This window comes from Athalia rosae, chromosome 8 (assembly GCF_917208135.1).
Source record: "Athalia rosae chromosome 8, iyAthRosa1.1, whole genome shotgun sequence".
Lineage (NCBI taxonomy): Eukaryota > Metazoa > Arthropoda > Insecta > Hymenoptera > Athaliidae > Athalia > Athalia rosae.
In genome coordinates, this window is record NC_064033.1 from 56,141 (window position 1) to 69,219 (window position 13,079).

General features: G+C 41.3%; 1 protein-coding gene across 3 annotated transcripts; it reads left to right on the forward strand.

Moving 5' to 3' along the window:
• The first annotated feature begins 83 nt into the window (after positions 1-83).
• LOC105684917 lies at positions 84-8,962 on the forward strand. 3 transcript variants are annotated; one of them, XM_048659797.1, is made up of 9 exons: positions 84-225; positions 510-598; positions 912-1,076; positions 1,157-1,273; positions 1,370-1,732; positions 1,814-2,370; positions 2,469-2,614; positions 2,696-4,035; positions 4,166-8,962. In XM_048659797.1, exons 1-9 carry the CDS (start codon positions 198-200, stop codon positions 8,111-8,113), a joined length of 6,753 nt encoding a protein of 2,250 aa, XP_048515754.1. In that variant the 5' UTR covers positions 84-197; the 3' UTR covers positions 8,114-8,962. The 3 variants fall into 3 exon arrangements, with proteins under 3 accessions (XP_048515754.1, XP_048515755.1, XP_048515756.1); XM_048659798.1 differs by having other exon boundaries at positions 1,814-2,367; XM_048659799.1 differs by having other exon boundaries at positions 166-225; positions 510-715.
• Positions 8,963-13,079: the final 4,117 nt, after the last annotated feature.

Consider the following 13,079-nt stretch of genomic DNA (forward strand, 5'->3'; position numbering starts at 1 on the left):
AAGTTTATACATGGGAAACGCATGCAAGTTGAAATCGGTATGATCAAGACTTCCGATGTAATTTCACTGTAAAATAGCTACTTATTCGAAAGTTCATCGAACGCAGAAACAGATTGGACTGAACGATTGTTGGCTATTGCGGGGTGAAATTCCGTTTAGCTGGGGTGGTGGCACCCGTCTGCCTTCCTCGACAGGTTATGTTTCCCACTTTCATCGGGCTTCTAGGTAAGCGGGATATTTTACTCTTCTACCAGCATTTGATTGAACCGAGAGGTTACGACGTTTTCCCCAGATATTTTTCCAACACATGAATAAGCACAATCAATTTACCGCGTTAGGCCCAGCATAAACAATGCATATTCACCATGAATAACATGATCTAGCACTGATATCAACTCTTGCATAAAATCTTTGCATTTAACTCTGAATTATATGCTACAACTCTTCAGTTATGAATATGATACACATACGTATTTGATAGAATCTACAGGATTAATCATTTCTTTTAGACATTCAATCGTGGTGGGAGGTACCAAGTATCGCACATTTCTGCTCATTATTCAAAGCGGCCTTCAATCTGCTGGACTTTGACATCGAGGTATCTAATTAAAAAGCAAACTCGTACCAAACTACCGAATAGAACGTATGCTGCCTGCTCACCTATGCCATTGCTGACACGTGTTTTCTTAAGAAGTTAGAGCTCCGCTGATACGTTGTACGTTTTCTGTCGCTAGCATCCTAAGCTATTACCTGTGTTCCTCTTTTCATTTCTGTTTTTTTACCTTTCGTACAGCTCCTGCACCCTTATTCGGCATTCCCTGGTCCCGTTTCTGGGGTTTCATCATGTCTAGATATTTATTTGAGATATGTCCCCATTTAGCTAGAATTACAGTGTTTCGATGATATTACAGGATTTGGAAGAAGCACTTCTTACAGATGGTGGTGCTGAAGGTCGTCTATTACAGGAATTGATTGTCAGATTACTTGAAGGCTGTCTACCAAATGATACCCGTAATGACATCTCCACCTTCAACTATCAGATGTTTCTACGACGACTCTTTAGAAAAAAGTGTCAAGTAATTCAATGAGTACATGAATAATCGATTAATGTTTTTCTATGGTTAACCATATTCATTTGCTATTTCCGCAATTCCAGGAATATGGACGAAATAATCCATTTAACACAGATGTAGATTTCGAACTACTTCCTCTACGCCAAAAAGTGGAGATTTTACGCGCTCTTTGTGATTTTAGGCTCGACGCCGAAGACGTAGTATGAATTATTGCTCGATAATCATTACGTTTGACTTATCGTCTGATATATTCATTTTATGTCTAATCCAGATATTCTTTCATGATTTTGGAGTAGGAGCATTCGTTGGATAATTTGGACTCGAATAGCCTACGAGTTGAACCACTGGGTCATGATCGTAAAAATTCTGTGTACTGGTACTTTTACGGCACTCGATTGTACCGTGAAGATTACGTTATCGAAACAGATTGTGACGTGTTATCAAAACAGGAAGGGAAGTCTCCGGATAAAAAAGGTGAGAGACGCCGCAGGAATCGAGTGGAGCAAACGAAAAAAACGCAGGAGGACAATGAACAAGACAGCCTAGTGTACGAAAGTACGAGCGGCGAACTTTTACTACCTGATACAGAAACTATCTGGCAGGTAGTCTGCTTTACCCACCAAGACTGGAGTCGTCTAGTGGATAAATTTAAAAATTCGGTAAAGATATCAATCTGAAAATTCTAAGACATTAAAAATATTAGTCGGTGTACGGGGTTAATGCAAAGAAATTCTCTGCAGGACAACAACTCTGAACAAAAGTTATACCGTACGTTAGCCGAAGACTTCATGCCAGAAATTCCTCGTTTATTTGAGCTGAAGGAGAAATATCAGAGACACAAGTTGTTTAAGCAGAACAGTACGAGGGTACTTCGCCGACGTGAGACTGCCGATCGAGCGGCAGTAGCCATGGTCAGGGGCAAAGCAAAAACTAAAATTAAGGGTACAAAACAAAGTAGGAGTCAGAGTTCTAAGAGTATTAAAGAAGTGGTGGAAGTGTCGGTACCTTCTGCAACGGCACCCATTCCTAGAAAGGGAAGGCAGACGAATAATTCTCTAGCATCAGCTGTGGGACAAATTGTCATCCACACAGAAGATGAATTAGCATGTTTGTCAGGAGGGAAAGTCGGAATTCGGTGCGGGGGCGGCGTCACGAGCTATCGCCCTTCGCACTATGAATATGGAGTTGAGGAAGAAGAGCGCCAGGTCGGGATGCATAAAGTGTTGGAAAGTCTCAAAGATCATGAGGATGCTTGGCCATTTGTTGACCCAGTCGATGAGGAATATGCCCCCAGGTTGTCATTATCTTTTTCGATCAATTATAACATGTTTTTTTCATGATTCTCTATTACCTGTGGAAAAAACAACTTTTAAACTATTCCTAATCCATGCTTAGATACTACAGTGTCGTTCGAAGGCCAATGGACCTTACAAAAATGGAAGAGAAACTTGAAGGTGGATCATACAGAAGTCTAAGCCAGTTCAAACGTGACTTTCGGTTGATCGTCGAGAATTGTAGACAGTACAATGGCTCTGACAATGGTTTGTCGTACATGGCTCGAGATTCTTTGTTGTTGCATCGTTTCATTCAACTTATAACCGTGCTTTTTTATCTGTAAACAGAGTACACTGAAATGGCTGTAAATTTGAAGGAAGTATTTGACCGTGCGGTGGACCGTTATTTGGATTCTGAACCGTCTAGCGATGAAGAACCTCTGGTTCCGGTTCCTCTGCTTTTAGCATCATCCTGTCCACAGTCTTCGTCTATAGCATCACCAAAACGTATTCCTGCGCCACAGAATTTGCGGAAGCGGAACCGCAAGCCTGTGAAGAAAACCCAACTGACAAAAGTAGATAAAACAGCGCACGATAATGACACGAGTTTGGATGTACGAGATTCTATCAAACAGGAGAAGGACGAGAACGTGGCGTTGATATTGAAACAAAAAAAAAAAAAAAATGATAAACATGTGAGAACGTTAAAACAAGCCAATGACTATGAGGATCAGATAATTAATAAGAAAAATGATTCCGGCAATCAGACGCACATGATACCTGTAAAGCGAAAAAAGATGACGAACTTGAATTACCTAGAACCAAAAATAAAGAAAACTTTATTTACGGAAAAACATTCAGACAATCTTGAAGGAAAAATAAAGAAGAGAGCAAAGGCGCACGTGGTAAAGCCGAACTTAAACTTTGAGGAGAATTTCTCAGAAATTTTGAGGTCAGACAGAAATCGTAATCGGCAAAATACCAAAAAACAACTGGAGGAATCGTTCCTCAAAGTCAAGGAAGAAAAATCAAGAATATTGGGTACCGGCAAGGCTCCTGTTATGACGCTAAAAACAAACGGGAAACGGGATACGTTTGAAACGCGATTGGTAAAAGTGAAAAAGAGTCGTAACGAGAAGAAGGAGGTCGTGGACAGAATGGCTGCGTCTTCTTGCAGTAAAGGAAAGTTTATTAACAAAGAACGTCGAAAGCGGAAAAACAGAAAACCGAAGCAGGATGGAGAAAATGACTCAGAATGGGGCGTATCCAATCCTTTAACAAAAACTGACGTCTTTTTAAGATCGAGTAAGATTAAAGATAACGCCAAATATAAGAAGATTCTAGCTCGTAACAAAGATTTAGAATCTCTTGACAGCTTGAAAGATATATTGAGCGAAAGACAACGGGAGGATAAATTGAAAGCTGAAATTGATGGAGAGAAGCAAAAGAAATTTACTATAAACTCAATGGGCTTGAATTCAAAGACAGTACTTTCAGATGATAGCTGCTCGCGCACCGGCAATAAAGTAGATGGGTGTCAGTTAAGATCAAAGGATGGTGCACAAGAAGAAACTTCAGCTGGCACAAAAAAACTGACACAAATTCAAGCAAAGCGGTTTAAGGGGTGGAAGAAAGAAGATGGCCCAGAAATCCATGCTCTGAATCAAGCTACCGAGCAGACGTTAAATGTAAATGCACACAATTCAATAATATTATGATTGTAATAGAGATTTTTAATTTTGTTACCAATCAACTTATCTTATAAATTTAGATTAGAGTTTCTCAAATTACTTATGTTTATTTACTTGCATTTTTCAGGACATCAATAGGTGGTTAGACGATGCACCACGGCTTTCAGAATTCTCGTCAGGCAGCGACTCCCCGGTATTTCATCATGGAACAAGCAACATTTCTAAAACAATCACAAAAATTGAGCCACCCAAAAAACGGCTATATCCAATCAAATTCTTGGGATCCCAAGGACCAACACGCCCAAAGAAAGTTCAGCGAACAATTGATCGACTACAACCTGGTAAAAGCAAAGGTAATCTTCTGAAAAAACCTCTGCACTTGTCCGCTAGCATTAGCGGCGATTCGTTAGCCAATCAATCTGTGGCTGATCCTAATAAAGTGAAACGTGATGGTGTTTATGAACCAAAACTCAGCCTAGGCACAGTCCTCAAAAATGCAGACTCGATCAACTTAATTTGCAAAAACCTTGTGTCTTCTCCAAACCACAATATCATGGAGGATGACGATGGTGAACGTATATCAATGTCAACCACTGTCTCGATGCAGCAAGGTAATAATTCAATTGATAAATCATCATCAAGTAAAGACGTTGTGGGTACAAAGCTTGAACTGTCAATGGAACCACCAGATGAAAGTAACATAGGGGTACAAGAGGTTCAAAAACCAAAATCGGCGACACCAAATCTCAGTGCTTGGTTCAAGGCTTTTGGTGCTCCAAAGTCCAAAAAAAAGGAAGACGAAATGGAAGAAAGTGTCAACGTGGATATTAAGAAAGAGGTTGAAAGTGAAGTGGCTGAATCTAGGGGTATCAGACAAAGACGAATTAGCACAGGAGGCAGCAGTGTGAGTGAGTCCATGTCTAGTTTTTCGCAAGAATCACCACCGGGACACTCCCCACACAATCAGACTCTGCACGCCCCCAATGAGACTCCAGTCAGAGGTGCAGGCTTTTACCAAGATGCTTTGTCCTCAGGCAGCAGCCCCTACAATAGTCCCTATTATGCAACTCCACCGAGGTATAGTGCTCAACTGCCTCCAACTCCCTCCCCTCAAAATAATCCGACATCTCCAGTCTATCCCGCTACAACTCCCTACGAGCATACACCAGCATTGTATCCTCAAACAACCTCCCAGTCTTTGCAGCAGGTGTACCCTAATCATTCTCCAATACGAGGTTCAACAGAATCTTGTCGCCAGTCGTCACCTTCTGCGTATTCTCAAAGGTCGCCACAAACTCAGCCGTTTCTGCAGTCGTTAACACCTCCAGTACAAAATACAGTCACTTCCTATTCTCATCACACACCCCAACCACCGCAACAGCCCTATTCGCAAAGTTCTTCAGAATCACTCGCTAATTATTCTCAGACGTCGCCTCAATCAGCGGCCACTTACTCCCAGCCATTGCAGCAACAGCCCGTGACTCAGAATTACTCGCAACCTTCACCCCAGCCACCTGCGAACTACTCTCAACCTTCTCCACAGCCAACAAACTATACTCAGCCTTCCCCACAGACGCCAGCGGATTATTCCCAACCTTCGCCGCAACAATCTCAGACATACTCGCAAAATTCTCCACAACGAGTGCAAACCTACTCACAACCCTCACCCCAATCTCAGGCAAATTATTCACAGCCTTCCTCTCAAAAACCACCCAATTACTCCCAATCTTCTTCTCAACAACCCCCTCAGTATTCTCAGCCTTCCCCTCAGCAAACTTCCAGCCACTCCGAGTCTCAACAACTGCCCAGCTATTCACAACCATCACCGCAACAGTTACCCAGTTATTCCCAATCATCGCCTCAACCGCCTCCAAACTATTCACACCCATCACCACAACAAACAGTGGCGCAAAATTTCTTACAAACTTCGCCGCAACACGGCAATGGATATTCTCGACCATCACCCCAGCAATCGACAAGCTATTCGCGATCATCTCCGCAGCAGGCGTGTAACTACTCACAAACTGTTTCGACGCAAAACTCAAGCTATCCACAGAGTGCAGTTACCTCCTTTACGCAAGTTTTTCCAAGGAGCCCATCATGCCCTCAGAATGGAACGCAGGCCTCTTATGTTCAGCCATCCCCTGCTACGAGTTTGGTCAGCAAAACTGATCAGAGAGTGGAACATCAAAAAACACGGGACGTGAAATCCATGGCAGTAGAACAGCAATCGACTTTTGGTAGTGAAATCGAAGAACAAAGGATTAATCAGCAAGTATTTCAGCCAAGTGATCAATTTTCGGTAGTTTCTTACACTAACAACTATCAACCAATAAACTTCGAGAGAAACCTTACTCCAAATCTTCTCTCTCATCTACCAGCTACAAGAATTCCAGATCAACAACATCATGAGCGACATCCTCTTCCAAGCACCAATGATGAACAGAAGATTCAGAAGCATGTTCAACCGGTACAGCAACACACCTTTGGATGCAAAGCAACTACTCCCACAGAGCAGCCACAAATAGCTCGTGATCGATCACAGCTTTTGGACTTTCAACAAAATCTGACTGGTCATCCCTCTATCCCTGAGACCCTCTATCAAACCCCAACTGGATTCCAAGTTTCTCCATATTCAATGCCAAATGCAGGCTGCAGACCCGTCTATCCTAGTCCACATTATTTCGATGCTAGTGGAAAACCTGTAAACAATATTAGTAGTGGAAATCCAGCACCTACTAAAAAACGAACTTACAATGAACAGTCCGATGGGCCACGTAACTTCTCCCAAGAAACACCCCGTGTAATAGAGCAGTTTGGATTTGAAACAATGATGACATTGTCTCAACCAGAACCAGTACCTGGAAGCCAGTTTGATGGAAACTTTAGTTCCCTAGTAGATTCGATAACTTCTAATTCTAACTTTACACGACTAGGTTTAGGACTTATTGGCAGACCAACTGCGAAGGAACAACAGCAACTTTTGAATATTCCCAGACCACCAGCCAAATCTGATCATCTGGTCTATACAAGAAACAATGTTACCAGTCCAGACATTGAGTTGAGTTTGCTGCAGAACTTGAATGCATCAAAAAATCCAGGAATTGAGTCAGTTATGCGCAAGACTACCGACAAGGAGGCTGCTTCTTACGAGCAAGTTGTTCCACCACCTGCTGCTCTACACAAATTGAAAAAAACTCGCAGGACTAAGCAGCAGCAGCAGCAGCAGCCCCGACAACAACAAGAATTACAACGTGAACAACAACAACAACAACAACAGCAGCTCCACCACCACCACCATCACCACCACCACCACCACCAACAGCAGCATGAAAACACAGCTTTGGTTGCAGGTCGTATTGATCAACATAGTTTACACGAAATTCCCGCCTTTCATCAATATACTGCCGGTGGTGCTGATCCGATAATTCTGAAAAATTCTTCAGCTGTTACTCCTGGTAGCAATGCATTTAATTTTGCAACATCAAGTGGTTCGACAAGTGCCGCCCCTTTTTATGACAAAGGGGCAGCAGCGGCTGCCATTGCTTTTCTTGACGAATTTCGAGGTCCTAATAGTTACTACACAATGGCATTACGGCAGCAGCAGCAAGATCAGCCACACCAACAGAAACAACAACAACAACAACAACAACAGCAGCAGCAGCAGCGACACCACCACCACCAACAACAACAACAACAACAAAAACAACAACAACAAAAACAACAGCAGCAGCAGCACCAGCAACAACAACAGCAGCAGCAGCAGCAGCAGCAGCAGCAGCAGCAGCAGCAGCAGCAGCAGCAGCAGCAGCAGCAGCAGCAGCAAGTGTCCAGTTCAGCCGTAGAACCAGCATCTGTGAACTCTAGCAAAGTCGTGAGTGGTTCCCGCGACTATCCACCACCAAATCCGTTCTTACATCCGCAACGACCAACGCCTTATGGTCATCCGGTTGGAGCCTATGTCACGCCACATACGACAAATTTAGGTGTTGATCCCGCTGCGTATCAACAATATATTCATTCTTTTTATGCATTACCGCCACCACCCCATCATCATAGGCCGTCTTGGCTCTAGCTATTGAAATTTAGAACAATCCACATTCTAAGTTTTGTCTAGAAACAGCAATGGCAGGTAGACCACTGGGCACGAATAAGCTTTTGTGATTTTCATTGGGTTGCGTTATGGCCTGCTTCGGGAAAAGTATGAGGTCAATGATTTCATCAAATTGCTAGAGTTGCTGCAAGCATGAGTTAAAGATTTGATCTAATTCATCATTAGTATCTTCTTATTGTTTTCGCCAAATTCTGATTCATTTTACCGTCACGACCATGAGTTTTCAAAAACATATAGTTGTATTCTTGATTGTTTATGCGCAACTATTTTTTTTAGTATCAGACATGGCTGTGTTACTACTCCGTCTTTATCTCAATCTCAGCACCCACATTACCTCTCTGCTTTCACTATTGTAGACGTAATTTGACACAAACACTCAGATGGTCAGCATGTCCAGCAGCATTTTCTACATTTTGCATCTCTCAGATTCCTACCTTATACATCATTTATGAATATAATCAATACTATATTATAAGTACATAGTTATATCATGCTGTACGTATACATATACATACGGTGCACCTAATGTTGAATCTTCAAGTACGTAAATATTACACATAATAGGTATAGAACAACATTTATATGTACGTACATACATACATACATAGTTGGAGTAAATAATCTGTACTATATTGTAGAAACCTATCGATTGTTACACGAATAGTGTGTACGTACATACATCGACTCTTTTGAGCTACATTACTGTTGTATATAACACATACCTATAGGTGATGATCATCACGTGTAATTTCATCTGTTCAATACAAATAATTGTTGTAAATTGTAAATAAAAAATAAGTATCATTTAAATGTTCATTGAAGTGAAGATAACCAAGCATACTGTGTTTACTCGATAAATATCAGTGTGTTGATATGGATGTTATAGCATAAGTAGTACATCGATAGAGGGATCGAGGTCATAATTATCAGTCTGCTTCTCTCTCGGCCTTTTTCATGTCTTGTACTACATTGAAGTGTAGTACAAGGAGAGAACACTCATCTTTGTACTATGATTGAAGACAGTATCAGGTGGATCATGAATGACGATTTGTACGCAAGTAGCGAAATACTATTATCAAGTGAATATGTGTATGAGTTTAAGAATCATGGATATATCGTTGTATTATGGTCATAGTATTTACTTAGGTCCCAGAGCATTACAGCCTCAGGAACACGAGCGTGTCGACTGGACCGAGCAATTCCGGATACTCGTCGAGAGATCTCCATTTTTTCGCTCAGAAATGCGAAAAAATGGCCATAGCGTGCAAAGTTCAGTCAAAGAACAGCATTTGTTCCTGAAACAAATATAGAACGTTCCAATGTACAGAGATTTCCACATGCTGGAGGAGCCAGAAGCCGACAAACCTGCATTTTCCAACCAGACGTTGCATCTATATTCAAATAAATTTGACAAGTAGTTTCGCTGTTGCTTAATATCTATTGTCCATCCCAAAAATTGCATACGCCTGAAGACTGTCGCCTCTGATCCTCTGACTGTCTTTCATCTCGAGACCAAGAGCACAATTACCTAAATGAAGGAGTAATTATAATGACATGTCATCGTTAGTATTCGTAAACGTCAGGGTTGCGTTCGACTCGATTGAGAGGATATGCTCCGATGAAATGTCAAAGGTGTGTCACGAGTTTTTGATCAGTGAGTTCTTAGATCAGTAAGTTTTGACGCCATGTAGCTAGAGTAGCACGACCTTAGACTTGTTTCCAGATGTCGACCGGATATTTTCTATCTTTGCCTTTCTTTCCTGATTTCTTTTCGAATTTGAGTCAATCTTTCAATTGATCCGCCAATTACTGCATTTCCTGGCCTTCCTGGAGGTGTCCCGTGATCCAGAACCGATGGGACGTCATCCTGGATTTATTCCCGATTTTTTCCTATTTTTTTCCGATTTTTTAAAATATGTTTGAATTTTAGCGCCGCTGGTCACGTGGCCGCACTCGCCGATACAGCTAGCGCCATGTGGCGGATTTTTCGTGAACTACTAAAACGAGTTGCGGCCAGCACCATCTTGCGGAATTACGGCGAACTAAAAAAAGATGGCGCCACCTGCGACTCGACCACGTGGTCGAGAAACGAGTGGGGCCCGTCACGAGGCTAGACGTTTCGGTAGTTCACGAAAAATCCGCCACATGGCGCTAGCTGTATCGGCGAGTTTTTAGTTCACCAAAAATCCGCCCATGGCGCTAGTGCGGTCACGTGACCAGACCACGTGACGTCAGAATGGCGGAAAAATTCAAACATAATTTAATATATCGGAAAAAATAGGAAAAATTCGCAAAAAATCAGAAAAAAATCGAGAATTAATGTAGGATGACGTACCTTCGGTTCTGGATCACAGGGAACCTCCAGGAAGGCCAGGAGATGCAGTCATTGACGGATCAATCAAAAAATTGACTAAAAATCGAAAAAAAATCAGAAAATGCAGGAAGAAATAGAAAATATCCGGTCAAAATCTGGAAACAAGTCTAAGGTCGTGTTACTCTAGCTGCAGGGCGTCAAAAACTCACAGGACATGAAGGAAGTCCACTAATTCGTTAAAAATTAGATTAAACTTGAAAAAGATTCAGGAGAAGAGGGAAAAATAATAAATAATGATGACAGAGCAGTAGTTGTATGTACTTTGATCTTGAAAACTAGAATCTGAATACATAATTGAACAACGACTAAGAGCTATCAAGGTTTTACAATTTTTTGACTCCTCAAAGCAGTAGAGTACAGCAGTCAATTAATTTAAACAGAGGATTAGTATTTCCATCGTTTCTGAGCCTCAAATATCTGGAAAAGCCGGAACTTGAGGAACTAGAGTTCATTATTGACTCTGAAACAATAGAAGCAAAGACCAGAGTCTCAGCGATTCTGCAGTCTTGCTAGCATGATACAGCATATGTTTCAAATGTTTTAAACTAACTTATTCTGAGATTTTCGAACTTGAGAACATGAATTCGTCGAATTAAGCGTGCCACGACTTGAAGCTACAGAGTTGATTAAATTTCTCTGCTCATTACAGTGGAAAGTTTGCTATCACTCGATCAATCCGATAAGCAAGACATTTTGGCGAGCACAGTCGGATTTCTGGGCTCAAAATGAGTAAGAAACCAAAGCGCAGAATATCAATCGTACTTTCTCGACCCGAAGGAGCTGTATTCTTCGCTTTCCAAATGTCCGGAACAATCTTATTTTCATGTAGTTTGTTTGCAGCGACTCAGATCCGTCGACTCAATCAAGACACAACTCGGAACCATCGAAATATATTGATAATTCTACGTTCTGCAACAAAGAATCAGCTTATTAATCGACCGGTCGTCGGATAAATTGAATTAAGTAGCAGCTGCGGATTCTCAAACACAAAATAAATGACGATACCTATATTACGGCCTCAGAAACACGAGAGTGTCGACTGGACCGAGCAATTCCGGATACTCGTCGAGAGATCTCCATTTTTTCGCTCGGAAATGCGAAAAAATGGCCATAGCGTGCAAAGTTCAGTCAAAGAACAGCATTTGTTCCTGAAACAAGTATGAATATTCCAATGTTTATAGATTTCCACATGCTGGAGCGAACAGAAGCCGACAAACCTGCATTTTCCAACCAGACGTTGCATCTATATTCAAATAAATTTGACTAGTAGTTTCGCTGTTGCTTAAATCTATTGTCCATCCCAAAAATTGCATATGCCTGAAGACTGTCGCCTCTGATCCTCCGACTGTCTTCGATTTCGAGACCAAGAATGCAATTACCTGAATAAAGGAATATTTACAATTACATGTCATCATTAGTATTCGTAAACGTCAGGGTTGTGTTCGACTTTGATTTAGAGGCTATGCTCCGATGAAACGTCAAAGGTGTGTCACGAGTTCTTAATTAGTGAGTTTTTAGCAATTGTTTCAATAGCAATACGTTCTTTCACCGGACTGATGAAACTAGAAGGTATTATAATTGATCCAACCCATTGCGAACTGTCATCAATTCTCTCTTATTCTTCCAATTTCCTCATGAACTATTTAATCACCTTAGCTGCCAACAAACAGTGTCATCAATCACCTGGGAAATTCTGTATACCGATTCTACTGAAACAAATATAGAACATTCCAATGTTTATAGATTTCCACATGCTGGAGCGAACAGAAGCCGACAAACCTGCATTTTCCAACCAGACGTTGCATCTATATTCAAATGAATTTGACAAGTAGTTTCGCTGTTGCTTAAATCTATTGTCCATTCCAAAAATTGCATATGCCTGAAGACTGTCGCCTCTGATCCTACGACTGTCTTCGATTTCGAGACCAAGAATGCAATTACCTGAATAAAGGAATATTCACAATTACATGTCATCATTAGTATTCGTAAACGTCAGGGTTGTGTTCGACTTTGATTTAGAGGCTATGCTCCGATGAAACGTCAAAGGTGTGTCACGAGTTCTTAATTAGTGAGTTTTTAGCAATTGTATCAATAGCAATACGTTCTTTCACCGGACTGATGAAACTAGAAGGTATTATAATTGATCCAACCCATTGCGAACTGTCATCAATTCTCTCTTGTTCTTCCAATTTGCTCATGAACTATTCAATCACCTTAGCTGCCAACAAACAGTGTCATCAATCACCTGGGAAATTCAGTGTACCGATTCTACTGAAACAAATATAGAACGTTCCAATGTACAGAGATTTCCACATGCTGGAGGAGCCAGAAGCCGACAAACCTGCATTTTCCAACCAGACGTTGCATCTATATTCAAATGAATTTGACAAGTAGTTTCGCTGTTGCTTAAATCTATTGTCCATTCCAAAAATTGCATATGCCTGAAGACTGTCGCCTCTGATCCTACGACTGTCTTCGATTTCGAGACCAAGAATGCAATTACCTGAATAAAGGAATATTCACAATTACATGTCATCATTAGTATTCGTAAAC

What these genes read in the sequence shown, in the direction of transcription:
- LOC105684917 (XM_048659797.1), top strand. Translation starts at nt 198, where the DNA reads ATGTTTCCCACTTTCATCGGGCTTCTAG. An exon ending in TCTTTAGAAAAAAGTGTCAA is followed by an intron (nt 1,077 to 1,156) that starts GTAATTCAATGA and finishes CCGCAATTCCAG; the next exon opens with GAATATGGACGAAATAATCC. An exon ending in GTACAATGGCTCTGACAATG is followed by an intron (nt 2,615 to 2,695) that starts GTTTGTCGTACA and finishes ATCTGTAAACAG; the next exon opens with AGTACACTGAAATGGCTGTA.